Source organism: Monodelphis domestica, chromosome 4 (assembly GCF_027887165.1).
Source record: "Monodelphis domestica isolate mMonDom1 chromosome 4, mMonDom1.pri, whole genome shotgun sequence".
Lineage (NCBI taxonomy): Eukaryota > Metazoa > Chordata > Mammalia > Didelphimorphia > Didelphidae > Monodelphis > Monodelphis domestica.
The window spans coordinates 222538680-222557734 of NC_077230.1; the positions used below are offsets into that span (position 1 = coordinate 222538680).

General features: G+C 36.4%; 1 protein-coding gene across 5 annotated transcripts in view; it reads left to right on the forward strand.

The window, feature by feature from the left end:
- Nucleotides 1–19055, forward strand: part of SPATS2L (spermatogenesis associated serine rich 2 like) — a 244050-nt gene that overhangs the window by 157246 nt on the left and 67749 nt on the right. For all 5 annotated transcript variants that reach the window (XM_007494583.3, XM_056794169.1, XM_056794168.1 and 2 more), the window contains 3 exons: nt 3597–3705; nt 9201–9250; nt 15960–16200. In XM_007494583.3, the coding sequence (XP_007494645.1) occupies nt 3597–3705; nt 9201–9250; nt 15960–16200 (400 nt within the window). The remainder of the gene's footprint in view (nt 1–3596; nt 3706–9200; nt 9251–15959; nt 16201–19055) is intronic.

The window sequence follows — 19055 nt, forward strand, 5'->3', positions numbered from 1 at the left end:
GGCACACAGATGGCCACAATGGTACAGTGGAAAGAGCACTGAATTTGGAGTCAGAGAATGTGGATTCAGATTCCAACTCTGATACATACCACCTTTGTGATTTCAGGCAACTCATTTTATCTCCCTGAGTCTTATTTTTAATATGGTGCATTAGGACTAGATAGTCTTTCAACTCTAAAGCTTTTCTCCTAGGACAGTGTATTGTATCAGTCCTCTCTGGGTATATCCATTGCCCAGCTTGTCTGCTCTGGTGCCAAGTCCTGTGGTATAGGGAAGAAGAAGGCACCTTAGATTACAATGCATGTAGATAAGCAGGAAAGAAATTCCCATAATTTTAGGAGTCTAGGAATACCTTGTTTTATTGTGTTATGCTAAATTACACTCATATATTGTTTTGGTTTTTTTTCAAATTAAAGATTTGTGGTAACCTTGGATTGAGCAAGTCTATCACTGCCATTTCCCTAATAATAAGTGCTCACATCATTGTCTCTGTGTCATATTTTGTTAATTCTCATAATATTTCATATATTTTCATTACTATTATATCTGTTATGATGATCTATGATCAGTGATCTTCGATGTTACTATTAGAATTGTTTTGAAAACTGCACCCACATAAGATGGTGAACTTAATCGATAAACGTTGCATTTGTTCTGAATGTTTCACTGACCAGTGGTTCCCCTTTTTCCTCCCTTTCCTTGGGCTCCCCTATCCCCTGAGACACAGCACTATTGAAGAATATCATATAAACTTAGTTGATAAAGCACCAGCAGGTTTGAGAACATTAACTCCAATTCTGAAAGAAGTTCTACTGTAGGTAAAATGCTCTCAACACCATCACATGCCACAGAGAAATCTTTGGTGAAAGAAAGAGGCAGTCACTATGGTAGACTTCATTATCTTCTTTTAAGAAATGTCCACAACCACCCCAACCTTCAGCAACCACCACCCTAATTAATCAATGGCCATCAACATTGAGGCAAGATCCTCCATCAGCAAAAAAATTACCCCTCCTAACGGCTCAAATGATGGCTAGCTTCTTTAGCAATACAGTCTTTTTTAATTAAGGTGCATATATCTTTATTTTTAGACATAAAACTATTGCATTCTTAATAGACTGCAGTATAAGGTAAACATAACTTTTATATGCACTGGGAAACCAAAAAATTCATGACTCGCTTTATTGCAATACTTGCTTTATGGTGGTGGTCTGGATCCAAACCTGTAATATCTCCAAGGTATGTCTGTAATGAGAATGGCCCAGATCCACGGGGGACTGAGTGAATCTTATGTCCGCCACAAGCATAGCAAACAGATGACAATAACTCTTTCTAGCATGCGAGAGCAAGGAGCATTGGTAACATGATCAGAGATGACTTCTCTTCCCCTGGCTCTTATCTTTTCCAACTCCCCTAACTCCCTTTGCACCATTACCATTAACTGGCTGAGAGAGAGAAAAGTGGTGAGCAAAAGCAGTACCAAATGAACCACTCTGGGAGCTGCTACAACCAGAAACGTGCTTTCTGGCTCTTTTTGTCACTTTAAGTGCTGCTTGTTTGGGGATCTTGGGACTTCCAACTTTGGACTACCTTAAGGAAGAGAAAATGGTCCAGGAAGTGATTGGAGGGAAGCTGACCTTCTGGCACAGATTACTCACCCTCACCTCCACTTGGTACTCTCCAAGCCAGAGACCTCAAGCAGTTTGGCTGCAAGCCCCAGCACTTCTACTCAGATATACACAGCAGGAGGGAACAACACAGACACAAAGAGAAAGCCACCCAGGAACAAAAGATCCTCACAATAGCCTTATTTAACTTCCTCCCATTTACCTTTCTCCCCCCCTGAAAGAACAAAACTTCCCAACAGTATGACGTGGTTGGCCAATGAATGAATACATAGAGCCTGCTTTTATATGCCAGTTGCAGGCATCCCAGAATTGGGAGGCAGGCTGGTACTCTTCAGGGATATCAGCGGCAGCTGTTTCCCTCCTTCCTTATTCCCTCACTTATTATGATAACAGATTGATTCCACAGTGGATGAGGCTTACATTGATTTCATGTGACTTGTTTATATTTCCCCTGCCACTCACCCATATGAGAACATCTCTTGACAGTTGCAGAAGTATGTCTTTGGAAAGACCTAGATAGTGACCATTTTTAAAGCTCAATTTTTTTTAAAAATCCTATCTTTTAAGTTTATAATTTAATTCAATTCAACAAACCTATTAAGCATTTACTGTATATGTAGTATTGTGATAGACCCTTAGGTAGATAAAAAGTTAAAAAGAAACTATCTACTTGCCAAAATCTCAAATCAAGCCATCTAGCCTGATATTTCTACTGGACTCCAGTTGTACATTTCTGACTGCTGGCTGGACATCTCTACTTAAATGTCCCACTGATACCTCAAACACAACATGTCCAAAACTGAAATTTATCATATTTTGTCCCCAAATATGTCTTTACTGCTAAAATTTCTTTCACTTTCCCTTCTGCCCCACCATATACTACCACCATCTTTACTCACACTCTCCTTGCCTCTGTGAGGCTATTGTAATAGACTGCTAACAAGGCTCCTTTCATCCAATCTCTCCTCTCTCCAATTCCTATAATTGAAATAATCCTCTTAATTCATAAATCCAATTATGTTCCCCTTTGTCCATAAAGTAAAATTCAAACTGTGTAGACCAGCATTTCAAGTCCTTTCCAGTCTGGTTCCAATTTTCCCACCCCAATCTCATTTCATTCTATTTCCCTTCATATATTCTACATTCAAGCTCAAGGGGGAAATCAGACTCCCTCTAGGGAGCCCTTCTTGGCCCTGTTCCATTTTTTTTTTATCAATGACTTCCATAAAGCCATAAATGGTCTGTTTTGTCAAATTTTCAATCAACACAAAGATGAGAGGAATAGCCAACACATTGGATAACACACAGAATTCAAATAGATTCTTGAAATGCTGGAGCTTGATTGGATATTCACTGTTTCCTTGCCTTCATAGCCTTTCTGAACTTAACTGGCTGGTTCTCATATGATGCCAACTCAAAGTCTTTCTAATTTGGTAGGACAAGTCAGACATTGCATGACAATTGCATAGCCTTTGAGAACCACAATTTGACATCAGAGTTTGACTTCAGTGGAAATTAATAATGATAAAGAAAATAAATTTCTATTTCCTTGGAAGCTTTAGATATACTTAATCGCTAAATTGCTGTCACCTCAAGTTCATATTATATCTTTATGTGTTTATTCTAAAAATCTATCAAATTCTTTGTTTCTTTTACAAGGACATTCATCTAGGACTCGATTTCCTTAGAAATAAACTGAGAGTGATGGACCAGGTCATCTCTAAAGTCTCTTCTAACTTTAAATCCTATGCTCCTACAATCTGATTCTATGTTCAGAGTTGAGTGGAGAAGAAATGATAAGTAGCCCAAATCATTCCGAAAGCCAGTGATCAGGGTGTGAAATGCATTGATCAGTTGATATTTCAAGGCCTCTTCCAGGCTTCTATACAATGCTTTTCTATGTATATTTTATTCTTTTTTGAGATTGAGGAAAAATTATCAATTACCATTGTTTTCTTTTTTCTCCAGATCTATGCAGTCCGATCAGTTGTCCCCAATAAAAGCAATAATGAAATAGTGCTGGTGCTACAACAATTCGATAATAATGTGGACAGAGCAGTTCAAGCCTTCATGGATGGTAAGCCTGAATTTTTCATTGAGACAGAGAGATCAAAACCAGACATTATATTCCTAAGTTCCTTAAGAAGGACAATGCCTTATCTTCCCCCAGAATCCATCACTGGGTCCTACAGATAGTGGGTACTGGCTTAATAAATGCTTATTGAGTGAATGAAAGTTGAATATTTAATATTTTTGACCCTGTTAATTTTCCTCCTAACAAATTCTATCAAGACCAACTACTGCTTAAATTTTTCATAAGTTCCCTTGGGTCCATGGCTTACTTTAAAAAAATTTTTTTTATAATGTAAAAGAAGTGCTGAAAACCACTTTTCTTTCCTGGAAAATCCTTTAGATGTTTTCTGTGAAAGGTAACAGTTATAATCTTCCTAATCAAAGGCAATTCAGCAGTCATGGAAATCAGACTTGACTGGCATTTTGACAATCAAGTCCATTCTCTACAAATGGTCATGGTGTCTTAATGAGAATGACATTGATTTAATCGTTGCCTTTTTGTGGGAGGAGAATATACTTCATCCTAGATTATGAAGGTTTTCAACACCTTTGGAGTTTAAAACAAATGTAACCAGCATAACTATATTTGTCCTTGTGACTAGAGTCCTTGCACTCAGGGCTTAAGGGGTCCCATAAGCTTGTGTCTGATTTCTCCTCTTCATGAAGTATGACCCTGTTATCTCTACTCAAGCAAAACTTCCCCTATTTATATCTACCTCTGTTCTCTACCAATCTCTCTAGGACATTTCCCCCCAGCACTAACAAATCAAAACTAACAAGTTTTAACTTCACTACTGTGAATATAAAATCCTTAAAAAGGTGGTGGCTGGGACAACTACATAGCACAATGGACAGAGTGCCAGGCTCGAGTCATGAAGACCTGGGTTCAAATGTGGCCTCAGACACTTCCTAGCTATGTGATTCTGGGCAAGGCACTTAACCCCCCTTGCTCATCTCTTATCACTCTTTTACCTTGAAATTGATACTTGGTATTGATTCTAAGACAGAAGAGGAGTTTTTTTAAGAGCTTTTAAAATATTAGTAGATATGACTATCTAAATTTTTTGCTGAAAAAAACTAATATTTATAGAAAGTCTTTAGATTTGCAAAGTACTTTATGTATGTTATCTCATTCCTCAAAACAATCACTGATATTACCATCATTTTACAGATGAGGAAACTGAGGCAAAGAAAGGCTAAGTGACTTACCCATCATCATATAGCTAGTAAAGGGTCTTGAACCCACGTCTTTGAGACTCCAAGTTCAACTGCCTAACTACTATGCCACCTTATGTCCACACAAAACTGTTTTTAGGAATAAAGAATAAAGAAGAGGCACATACCTCTTCTGTGTCCCACCTCTCTAGACCAGATTTATTTAGTTATGCACCTGTGATGGGATAGCACAAGACCAGGAGAGACCAATTTTGTACACAAAATCCAATGGACTGTACTTATAGTTAGAAAAGGTAAAGTTGTCAGGCTTCCAAGAGGGACCAGTTGGAAGCAGAAGTAGGAAAACTCCTGAGCTTGCATCGATATAACCAATTACATGCAAGTCAGGTGACTGGCGTATTGCAATTGGCAAAGTATCTGTCTTTAGTACCATTGTGTACCACTATACCAAATACTCATATGACTGCTGTTACTGACTTAGGTCCCTTTCTGCATCTTGGTGTGAAGTGGGGCAGAGGTCAAACCTGACTCCCCTTCTCCTTCATCACTAGCTCTTTCAGTGTCTTTCTAGCTTTATATCCTGGACTCTCTCTGCATGGAAAATGATGCTTCAAACAGGGTCTGTTAAACCACTTTCCGTATCTCAGATTGATGAAGTTCCTTTCCCATAGGGCTCCCACATGCTCCCTACATGAAATGTTTTGAATGCAAAGTGGTGCTTCTGAAAAGCATAGTAATTGATAGACTGTCAACAAAACAATTTGTATTTAAATGGTCTCCCATGAAAATTTGTCTCCCATGAAAATTTCACCTTGCCAATGTTGTTGCCTCATTAATAAAGCCTTCTTCTAAGAAACAACTATTCATTGGTTGGTGAACCAATAGAAATCCTGTTAAAAAAACACAAAGAACCAAGCTCATTTGTTAAAAGCCCTTTAAGAGGCACTAGATTGTAGAAGTTTAATGGCCTCAGGCATTTTGAAATTCATGTACACAAGTTATTTATGGGTGGTCCAGATAGCTTTAAACAATCCAAATAGAGTTCAAATTGAATTATAATCATTTTGGAACGTTCTGCTTGGCATATAGTAAGAGCTTAACAAATGTTCTTTTTTGCATTTTTCATTCATTCATGATATTAGTTCTTTTTCTTCTCTGGAATTTGTTGTTTAATTGTTGTTAGTTGTTTTCAATTATGCCTGATTCTTCATGACCCCTTTTGGGGTTTTTGTGGCAAAGATACTGAAGTAGTTGCAATTTCCTTCTCTAGCTCATTTTATAGATGAGGAATCTGAGGTTAAGTGACTTGCCCAGGGTCACACAACTAGGAAGTCCAAGGTTGGATTTGAAGACAGGTCTTCCAGATTCTAGGCCCAGCACTATGTCACCCCCTCAGTTCTTTGGAATTACTCTTTGAATGTTCATTGACTTGCCATTATTTGCTCACAGAATCATAGAACTACCAAGTTGGAAGGGATCTCGGAGACCATCTGATGCAATCTGTGCTTCAAAAAGAATTCCCACTATAATGATTCTAACAGTCATCTAGACTCTAATTGAAGATTTTCAGTGATAAGGAGCTCATTTACCCACTTTTAGAAAGACCCTTCCACTTTAGAACAGCTCTGATGACCATTTTCCTTAATTCTACTTGTCTGGAACTCAGCAAAATGTATCTAATCCTTCTCTGACAAACCTACAGTGGTCACATCTACCCTCAGAATTATCTTCTTCAGTTTAAATATCCATAACTCTTTCATGTAATTCTCACAAAGCTATTCGACTCAGAATGTTTGGAAGAAAATATGATGTAGCATAACTAAACAGGAAATGGGCACTTCTTTTCCCAGATGGAAAATGCAAAATTAGGTGAAATTGGCTTAAATTATGTCAAGAGAATTACAGATTGGCTCTAAGAACTTCCTGGAGAATTGTAAAACAATGGAGTTAACCAAAATAGAGTTATATAATATTTTCCTTATAAGTCTTCAAAATGACTAACCAGGTCAACCTTCATAATTTGGGGGATTTTTATAATTCCCGCATATACGTAATTATATATTTTCTTTAGAGATCTTCAAAATGATTAACCAGGTCAACCTTGATAATTTAGGGGAATTTTACAAAAGAGTAACCTAAATTCATGTGAAGTCTGAATTATGTGTTTTGTTTTTTTGGTGAGATTTCATTGCCAGGTGCTTACAGTAGTAACTTGATTGAGGCTAGCATGTTGACTAATTGAATCCCTGCCTTAATGGATAAAATGATTATATAATTGGTATGTCAACTCACCAGTCAAAGCAGTATTGGCAATAATATTACAATGCAAAGAGAGCAACACCTGAGCGATTAGAATTACTCTCATTTTACATTTCCCATAAACAGGACAGAAACTGGTCTGACATGTTTATTGGTTTAGAAAATTCCTTCTTCATAAGGATTCTAGAATGTTATAAGTGTAAGCAACAGTTTAAAAAAATTACCTCTCTGTTACTAACCCTTACTAGAGGTGAAAACAACAATCCAGAAAATTTAAGGAACTCATCCAAGGTTATAATTAGTCATTGGCAGAATCCAAGTAGATTGCTTTTTTTTTTTGCTAGACTCATTGCAAATTAATACTATGAAAATATAATATTGGGAGTATATAGATTATGTTGGGCATCTGGGTGCCACAGTAGAGTGTTAGAAATGGAGTTGAGATACTAAGTTCAAATCCAACCTCAGATACTTACCAGGTATGTGATACGGGGCAAGTCATTTAACCTCTTTTGGCCTCAGCTTTCTTTACTGTAAAATAGAAATAATAGTAGCACCTATCTCCCAAGGTTGTTGTGAGAACAGAATGATATATTTTATAAAGGTCTTTGCAAACTTTAAAGTACTGGATAAATGTTAGTTTATTATTATTACTACTACTACTATTTTGTTGTTGCTATTTAAAGCAGGCAGTATAATAAACTTTACAAGCAGTCTAGAAAATTTGGGGAGTGCTAATTTACATAAAACAATTTTCTATTACCATTTACAAACCAATTATTCAATCCATTGCCACTCTTCTTGATGGGATGAGTCCTTAACAACCAAATGTCAGCAGTAATTTTCTTATACTCACCATTTTCATTTCTAGCCAGTCAGACCATGAACAGTTTCATTTTCTTGAAAATCATAGTCCATTTTCTTGTTTAGTTTTTTTACAGTCATGTTCGCCTCTTCGTGACCCCTTTTGTATTTTTCTTGACAAATATACCAGAGTGGTTTACCATTTTACAGATGAGGGAACTGAGCAGAGTTAAGTGTCTTGCCTAGGGTCACACCGCTATTGTTTGTCTGAGACCAGATTTGAATTCATGAAGATGGGTCTTCCTGACTTCTGTCTGAAGCTCTATCCATTACATCACCTAACTGCCCCCTCCATCCTATGAGATGCCATCTTTAAGTTCACCATCATCATCAAATCACTCATCTCATTAAAAGATAAAGCACTGCTAAGCCAATTACAAATTAGTCCAGTCTTTAAAACAGCCCCTTTATGACAATGAATAAATGTCCTGTTAGGCTTGTTTAGGTCATTTATGTACTTAAAAATATTTTTAATGTTTTTAAAAAAATATTCTATAATCCAAACTTTTCACTAGTTCATGTTAGCCTTTCCCAAATTAGTATGAATTGTCAAAGATTTAGTGTATATTCTGTATATATAAATGGAATGTGATAGCATCTGAAATTCATGCTTTGGTTATAATGAACTTCCATTGCTTCAAAGTGGCAGTCTCATAAACAATTATATCACCATAATGTAAAATTAAGATTAAATCATCTGTTCTTTCCATCTTATGAGCCATAGGTCTGGAACAGAAATGTAAAAAAAGAATGGGTATAATTAAACTGCATGAAATAGCCTATGTAGTTATCAAAATTTGGAATGATCTTTTTTTACATTGAGATAATTATAGATATAGTTCTCCATTCATTAAGTATAAAAAGTTTATTAGTATCACTTTTGGAGGTATGCTTATCAAGAAATATGTCATTGCCTCTGAGATAATATAGTAATGAAATATAAATTATTATGATAGAAAAGTAGTAGGAATTAATTTTTTGTTAAGGCAACATCTCTGGTAAATAACATGAAGGTGGAATCCTGGGAAATTCAAGAAAAGATATGTTTTGCTTGTTAAAAAAATAGAATTCTATTATGAAAGCAGAATACCTTAATAAATAAACTGATTAATAAGTGCTTTTAGGATAATATGGTGGTGATGTTTTTGTGGTTTCTGTTTTATTCTACCAGTATGTTAAATTATCTTTTTCTTTGTCTAGGCAGTGCAATTCAAGTTCTGAAGGAGTGGAACATGACTGGGAAGAAGAAGGTAAAGTACTCAATGTGAATCTCAAAGCAGTTGCCTCCCCAGCCAGACTCCTTTGGCTTTTTTCCCTGCTATTTTTTCTGCTTGTTTTGCACTGATTTCATTCATGGACATATCTGTATTCACATTATTAGCCATTTCTGCTATTCTATGTACTGGCAAACCTATGTTCAGGGAGAAATCATCTATCCTCAGGTATACTTAAAGCTTTTCACTCAAAAAGAAACCAACACACAACCCTGTAAAGAGAAATTAGCTCCAGAAATTAAAAAGATTTCAGGCCAAACAGCTCTGAAACTATCCTAGAGCATGGAGGACAAGAAGCATCAAATAACTCAAGTAGACCAGAAATTTCTAAAGAAACGTTCACATGCTTCCCCAAATAAAAGAAACCCACATTAGGTCTGATCTGCCTTATGAGCCTTTTCTGGCAATACATATATCTGTATATGTGTATACACACACACACACATATATATATATATATGCATGTATATACACTTGACTACACACATATATTTCCAAATAGAAATATATATATATATATAATATATTGTAAATCTTGAAATTTCTCAGACTTGTGAATGTTAAAAATTTCCACATTGAGGAATCCTCCATTGGAACAAATTCCCTACTGGAAACATTCCCCCATTTTGATGTGAGAACTCACCAGGATCAGAAATGGGAGAACCTCTACTCCACCCGTACTTAAGACTGCTTTAGGGGAGAAAACTCCTTGCTAAACAATGAAAGTACTTGGACCCATGCTTATAATAAGGCAAGGAGTTCTTTGAGCCATACCTGTTTTTTAGAATTGATACAATGGGATGCTAGGTACCTAAAAAGGTTGGGCAGGTTTTCTCTTGATGAGATTAGTCAACTCAGCTGTGTTTTCTCTGGTTCAGATTCACTGAGGGGATTAGTCGACTTAGCTGGAATTCAGATGGGCTGTCCTTTAGGAAACATCTACTGTGATTGGTGGATGGAAGAACTTAGGGGAGGTGACATAGGAAAAAACCCGCTATATAAGAAAAGGAATCTCTTGAGCAGAGAGAGGCTTGGAGATCCTTGAATTCCTTGGAGATCCTTGAATCCTTGGAGATAGATCCTTTTGGAGGAGACCCTTTGAAGATCTCTTGAGAAGAAGTCCCTTGGGAGGCTGACTCTGGCTGGAACTCCCTTTGGGGAGACTCTGTTCCCCAGAAATCCTTGCTTAGACAGACCTTGTGGTGAGTGATAAAAGACTGACTGACTGATCTCTCTCTCTTAAGACTCAGGTCTAGGTCATGTTGGCTTAAGGCCCTTCATACTTATTTCCTTTTTCTCTCTTTCTCTCTTTTCTTTAATTCCACATTTGTATTAATTAAAATCTCTATAAAACCCAGTTGACTTGGGTATTTTAATAATTGGGAATATTTCCCTGGCGACCACCTTATATTTGATTTAAAACAAGACACTGTAGTGAAACATATTTTCTGTGGTCACAATTTACTCACCCTCTCTTATATCTATCATAATTTATATCTTCCACTATTTATCTACCACAGTTTATGTCTCTAACTATTTTAAACATAATACACACGTACCCATATGCATGTCTGTTCTATAGGTGATGCAATGCATGGAGGGTCAGGTCTAGAGTAAGGAAAATATCTTTTGAGTTCAAATCTGGCCTTAGACACTTACTGGCTGTGTGACCCTAGGCAAGTCACTTACCTGTTTGTCTCAGTTTCCTCAACTATAAAATGGACTAGAGAAGAAAATGGCAAACCACCGCAGTGACTCTGCAAAGAAAACCCCAAATGGTGTCACAAAGAGTTGGACATGACTGAAAAAATCTGAACCACAACAATGTACATTCTATATCAGCATGCATATATGTGTGTGTGTGTATTTTATATATAAATATATTGTATAGCTATGTGTATATATGCACATGTATCCATTGGTATGTATACATAGTACTATATGTGTGTGTGTAATCTATTATGTATATATATATTCTCTGTGTGCTATGTAGGCACGTATATACATTGTGTATGTGTATATATGTGTTCATGTGTATATGTGCACGTATATAATTATATAACCTCTTAAGAGCTTGGAAATGCACATATCCACGTACATAAAGCATACATGTGTACATATGCATGCCAACTGTAACAGGGCGGGTAAATCCCCTTAGTATGCAACACACACATATGTAGATGACACACACCCATATAGTACTCTATATGCACCCTACATGTATGTGCATATCCATGTACATATAAATCCCTTTTTAGCACTAAATATATGGTCTTGCGGTACTATGAACTCTCAACACAAAGAAAAGGAGGATGTTTCCTCTAATCCTATCCTGTTCTTTTTCTACCACCTGTATTCCCAGTCTCACTGTGACTTCCTAAAGGAGAAATAAGATCTCTTACTTATGTAGTGAATTTGTCTAACCTTTTACATTTCTCTAATATTCTCACACATGCACACTCAGAGAGCCTCCCCTGTCAGGGATAGTCTATCTATTATAAAGACACACTTCCCTTTTCATCTTTGACCTGTTTTAAGACTACACGCCTTTGGATGAAGATCTCATTTCCCATTCTTTCCACATCTAGGAAAATATGTATAATCACTGAGTTCCTAAGACCAAAGTTTGAAGGTAGAAGGAAACTTTGATTCCATCTACCCCAATCTTTTCATTTTGCAAATAAGTAAAATGAAACCCAGATCGGTTAGGTGACTTGTCCAAGAGATGCATGCAAGACTTTGTCAAGTTCGCTACTGAAATCTAAATAAACTCTATGCTCAGTGTTATTATAATCTGCCAGTCTGGTACCATTATCAACAAAAGGGCAGGGGGGAGCAGCTGGGTGTCTCAGTGGATTGAGAGCCAGGCCTAGAGACGGGAAGTCCTAGGTTCAAATCTGGCCTCAGATACTTCCCAGCTGTGTGACCCTGGGCAAGTCACTGGCCCCCCATTGCCTAGCCCTTACCACTCTTCTGCCTTGGAAACGATACACAGTATTGATTCTAAGACGGAAGCTAAGGGTTTAAAAAAAAGGGAATTGAAATTGCAGGATCATAGACTTAGGCTTGAATTGAAAGGAACTTCAGAGGCCATTGATTGCAATCCATGTAGTGTTACATAAATGCTAGCTATTATTGTTATTAAAGAGACTGATGTTCAGGGAAATCATTGACTGAGTCACATTTTTAAAAGGCACATACAGAAGATGAAAGCAAGGACAGGTAACAAAGTATAAATATAAAAGCCTTGCACGGCCCTTTAAAAAGAGTGTCAGGAGTGCTAATGTTCAAAGTGAGCTGAGGCTGGCAAGGATAATTTAGGACAATAAAAAGAGGTTTTGTGTATCTCTATTGGGGAGGAAAAAAATTTAAGGCCTGCATTAATCTGGGATGACCTGCTCTTGATAAAAGTCATGATGATTCAAGGATTGTTATTTCTTTTTATACACATTCACTGACCATCCCTTTAATAATATTTTTTGGTGTTTTTCCAGGAATCAAATACAGGCTCCTTGGGTTATAATTTGAACAACAAGATCACATTTGCCTCTTCTCTGGTCCCACAGTACCTTCTCCTGTCCTCCACAGCCTTTCAAATATCATTGACAGTGACTCAGCAATCACAGTTGCCAATTCTTTCATTATTCTAGGATGTAGTTCATCTGGGCCTGGAGACTTGAACTTATCAAAGGCAACTAAGTGCTCTCTTACTTATCTTGGATATCAACTTTTTATTAGGTATTTCTGTTCGGTTCTTTCCAGGCCAAAGATCATTCTCCTTGAGAGAGAAAAAATTAGAATCAAGAAGCAAACCTTTTCTTAAATGTCAGTTTTCATCCTCTCATTCATCCTAAGTACCAGGCTGACATCTCCTTTGATTTTTCTCTTTTTCCCAATAGAGATACATAAAAACTCTTTCTGTTGTCCTAAATTTTCCTTCCCAGCCTCAACCTGAACATAAGCACTCCTGACACTATTCTTATTTTATTAATATGATACTTTCTTTTCTCCAATTGAATATAAAAACAATTTTTAACCTTTGTTTTTGAAAATTTCGAGTTCCAAATTTCTTGTCCCCCTCCCTAAGACATTTAGCAATTTGATCTAGGTAATGATTTTGCTGTCATGCAAAACATATTTCCACATTATCCTGATCTTATTCTTAAAGGACTATGCAGGGCTTTTGTATTTACATTTTGCTACCTGTCTTCACTTTCATCTTCTGTATTTGTCTTTTTTTAAATTAAAGTCAGTGGTGAATTCCCTGAACATTATTCTCTTTAATAATGATAATAGCTTACATTTTTATAGTCCACTAAGGTTTACAAAACACTGTACATATATTATCTTATTTGATCCTCACAATAACCCTGGGGGGTTATTATTATCCTTATTTTACATTTGAGGGAACTGAGGTTGGTAGAAGTTAAGTGAATTTTCCATAGTCACAAAGCTACTATGTTTCTAAGGTAGAATTTGAAATCAGATCTTCCTGAATCTAGATCCACCATTTTTAACCACTACTCTACTTGCTTACCTTTAAAAAGTGTTATTAAACACTCCCTTTTTCTACTCATAAAAGTTATTTCACTTTATGTCTTCAGAATCCCATTCCAGGGATATTTCCATCATTCTAGGGCTGACTGCCCCTAAATATTTTAGCCTATGATTATCCTATTTATCATTTATCTTAAATTTGCTCCTAAAATCTAGGATATGTCTCATACATAGAGGTTGGAGGGTAGGTGTAAAGAGAGAGTATTTTGGGAAATAACTGGTCAGAAAAGCAAAAGGCATCCTAATTAGACTTTTTCATAAAAAAATATAGGGGTCATATTGGTCTATGCCTGGTTACCCTTTTTTCTTGACCATAAGTTTTAATAGGCCATAGGTTCCCATAATTTCCTGTCTATTTTGGTAAGAATAAGATCAAGAAGCAAGCCTCCTCCCTTCATTGGGTCCTTTAGCTTTTCAAAAAGTGAAATTATAATTGAGAAGTTAAGACATCATTAATTTCTCACTTTTGCCAGAGAGCTTTAGCAGATGTATGGATCTGAAGCTCCTCATCACTCCTATACCATGGCTTATTTTCTGTTCTCTAACCTCCTTTTTCTTATCTCCAGGGAGGCTCTCTCCATGATCATTCGGTGATTTCTTTAGTTCTTATGAATTCAGTTACTCTCTCTATATAAATGGATCCAAAATCTATATCTCCTTCCCTCTAATGAACTTGTGTCCCACATTTCCAACTAAATTGTAGGTAGTCCATCTAGTAATTCACCTGCCATCACCTTTAATGGAGCGTGTTCAGTGGAGTGAATTCAACATGTTCCCTTCTAAATCCATCTCTCTTCTCTCAAAATTCCCCAATTCTATGAAGGCACCAAGTCCTTCCAATAATCCAGACTCACAATCTGGAGTTTTCTTAATTCTTTCTTTTTTCCTCGCCCCTGTCAGAAATAAATGACTAATTCTCACCAGTTTAACTTCTGTGACATTCTACAACATGGTGAAGGCATCTTCCCCTCATTCTCTCCTAGGTCAGACTCCATATATCGTCTTTTGCCTAGAGTAATGTAATTGCTTGTTGAACTATTGAAATGATCCTCTTAATGCACAGGTTTGACTTTGGCATTCAATAGATCAATAATTATCAATGGTTCCTTATTGTCTATGAGGTAAAATTCAAACTCCTTAGCCAGGCCATGAACATCCTCAGCAATCTGTTTCCAGTGTAACATTTACAGCCTTATTTTTCTCTATAATGTCCTTTCCCCATGCCCCAAATGCATTCTCTCCTTACCTCTGTCTTGGGCATTCCTTGTTTTTCTTCAAAGTGCCATTCCTACTTGTTCTGCTTAGCTTTCATTTATCCCATATTTTTAAATTATCTTTTCTTCCTCAAATTTGTATGGCATTTTGCTTGATCTTTCCCTTGCCCTCATCACCTCTATGTAACACTTTTCTATCAAGCAGATTGTATTGTTACTCCACAACCACCCTGTCCCAACTAGGATAAAAGCTCTTTGAGGGTAAGAACTAGTTCTTTAAATCCTCAGTGCCTAACCTGCCACTTTAAATATAGAAAGTATTTACTACATGTTTCTTTTTTCCGTTGAATTGCATTTGTTGCACATGGGAATATGGTATTTTGGCTTCTGGGCATTTTAGAAGCATTATTTACATTACTTTGAATATTATGCTGCAAATCTCTCCATCAATTTCTCAGATAACTGATGCATTACCTATCATTTATTTTGGTATAGAGTAGGGTCTTTTTCATCTAAGATTTATAAAACCTTCCATCTTGGAAGTAAGGGGTAGGCATTGGAGATTTAGTGATTTGTCCAATATCACACAGCTTTAAGTGTCTGAGGCCAGATTTTAAAACAGGAATTCTCGTCTCCGGGCCTGGCTCTCAATCCTTTGAGCCACCTAACTGTCCCTTCCTCTAACATTTTTTGTATTTAAATTCTATGCAACTTACTACTCAAAAATTTTGCTAGGCAGTGCCTTAGCTGTGGTAGGTAATTGTTAAATAATGCAGATTTACCTCCCCCAGGTTCTGTTAGAACAGCTGGAAAATGAATGTGAAGACACATTTCATTCAGCTATCTAATTGTTTTCTTTTATTGCAAGGGTTCACGTGGAATAATTTTTCTTTCCTTGTTATTGCTTGTTCCAGAACAATAAAAGAAAACGAAGCAAGTCCAAGCAGCACCAAGGCAATAAAGACGCTAAAGATAAAGTGGACAAAGCGGAAGCGGCTTCCCTAGTGCCACCAGGAATGTATAACTGCCATGTGAATGGCTGTGACAAGGATAACTCCTCCACGGAGTCCACCCATGACAAAACAGAAAGACTCCCTCGTGAGAAAAAACCCTTGGCCCTGGAGGAGCCACTTCAAGCACAGCCAGAAGTGACAGGTCAGTGTGCCTCTGCTCAGGAAAGAAGGGTCACTCCATGATTAAAACGCAGAAGGAGCAAAAGCAAGAGGCTGTGTTTTTTGCGTTGTTATTAGTACCAGCTATGACAAATGAAAAGATTTGCCATCTGTCTGATAGAGATTCTGCTGAAAACAGAAAAACCACAATATCGGGGAAAGCTTTCTGTTGACATGCTGAGAGAAAGAATGAATGCCCAGCCTGTCACAGAAATCCTGAAGGGAATTAGGAAAGTGCTAGCAGCCATTTATAAAGAAGCAGAACATGCCGGCTGGTGACTTTCACAGCCAGCCACTGAAGCTGTGCTGAAGTGACCAGCGCAAGCCGCCATCTTAACCTCTTGTTCAACAAAAGTTTTTTATTCAGGAAAAAAAAAAGTCTTAGAGGACTTTAGAGATGGATTTCTGAGTGCATCATGGAAACTGTTAAGAAATAGGATTTTTTTGCTTTGTAGAAATTACTTTTATGGTGAATTTTGCTAAAAAAAATTGTATTATTTAGTTGTTTTTTTTCCATTTGTATCCAATACTTGGTACCCCATTTGGAGTTTTATTGGCAGGGATACTGGAATGGTTTGCCATTTCCTTCTCCAACTCATTTTACATAGAAGGGAACTAGGGCAAAAATGATTAAGTGACTTGTCCAGGACTATACAGCTAGTAAGTGCCTGAGGCTGGATTTGAATTCAGGAAGAGAAATCTTTCTGCCTCCTCCATCCCCTGTACCACCTAACTGCTTAAACATACCAGTTTTGTGAAATGAAGTATACCCATTTGCAGGGAAATATTCCTTTGAATAGAATATGACATATTAGACATTTTATGTCTCTAAAAAGGTTGTGCAGAGTACTGTTTTTTAAGTTTGTGGACTTATTTGTTTCTAATATCAAAGCATAATCTTTATCATACACATAATTACTCGGATTAACAAATTTTGTAATGTATAATAAATAAAAATATAGTCATTGATCAGCAAATTGATTCTACTAACTTTGGCAGGTCATCTGTAAAATATGGTGGTTGGGTTTAGAAGCTAATAGCAAAGATTTATAACCAAAAAGGACTTAGATGCCATTATACTAATGAGAAAACTAAGGTTGATTATGATCCAAGAATCTTATCCAAGATCATACAAGGAAGCATTTGACAAGGCTAGTATTTAATCCCAGGTTCTCTGATTTCAGTGCGCTTTCAACTACATTTCTCAAGCAAAATGGAAGAAATGCTGAACATATCAAGAGAGCTGGGTTTGAATCTCACCTTAGACACTTACTAGCTCATTAGATTACTGTGTAACCATCAGCAAATCACTTACACGCTGAGGAATTATTTTTCCTCACATTTAGAATATGGATGATAATACTTGAATTCCTTAACACACAAAGCTGTTTCTAAAAAAATGCCTTGCAAACTTGAAATGATATATGAATGTGAAATTATTAATATCATCATTTCATTCTTATTTTTGATAATGGCTCAGAGATAAGACACCATTCTTCTAGATGGCCTCTGTAAGCACCTCAGTAGATAGACTGACTATAGGGCTTGGAGTTGAAGACTTGAGTTCAAATCCAGCCTCAGATATTTATTAACTTGTGTTACTTAAGTCATTTAACCTCTGTATGCCTCAGTTTCCTCAACTATAAAATGAAGATAAAAATAGCACCTACTTTCCACAGTTGTTGTAAGGAAAAAGTTTGATAATATTTGTAAAGCACTTAGCACAGTGCCTGGCATACAGGTGCTTAATAAATTTTTATTTCATTTCTTCTTTATTATTCTTTTATACTTAATAGTCTGTGGACTTTTATACAGGTGGACAAAATAACTACTTTTTATTATTGAATAGAAAACTTAGAATATAATCTCACCCTCTATACTGCCAAAAATTTTTTCTTCAATATAATGCCATTAGCCGGCAGAGCAACAAGTAAAATATCACTATATTTCACAAGCTTTTTTTCCTATGTAGCTATATTCCACCCAAATTATGAGTATTTCACATGGACTTGTCTATTTAAAAAGTTGTCTTCAGATTTTTATAGAACAGTGTTATATAAGTCAGCAAGTATATGCCACATAATATTTAATTATTTATATGTACAATTTGAGAGTAATATCAATATTTTTATCATTCTTATCCTTTTTGTTGATGTTCAGATAGACTTTATTGTTAAGGTCCCTTCTGTTTAAAAAATTCTATCATTCTGTTGTCATTCAAATGATGAGGAATTTCAAAGAAAGTAATGAAAGACATGTTTTGAAGGCAGTCTGTCATGTGGAAAAACTTTTGATGGATGATGGAGGAAATATGACAGAAAATAGAACTGCCCAACTAATAGATTAGATCCCATGGGGCATTAAATGGCCAATTAGAAGACTTCAGACTCAATGGAACAAGCCAATGATGCACCTATTTTGACAAAAAAAAAATGAAAACACTGAACCTAAGATCATTGATTCCAGTGTTCAGAGGATCTTTGTTGATATTGAGGTGACAAATTTGGATAATAGACTCTAATAATAATAACACTGTTCCCTAGGAGTAAGAAAATGTCATCTAATTTAAGCTCTTCTTATTCACAAGTCTTTGAGCCAGTCACTTCCCTTCTCTAGATCTCATTTCCTTCATGAAATAAAATTAGGAAATTGAACTAGATATCATTAAATGCCCTTTGAGCTCTGACCTTCATCTAGTTTGGTTTTATTAAGTACAAGGTGTTACTGCAAGGGATACAAAGTAATATAAAATGCCAGATTTAACAATCTAGTTGTAGAGATAAGACAGACAGACAGACAGACAGATAGACAGACAGACAGACAGACAGACAGACAGAC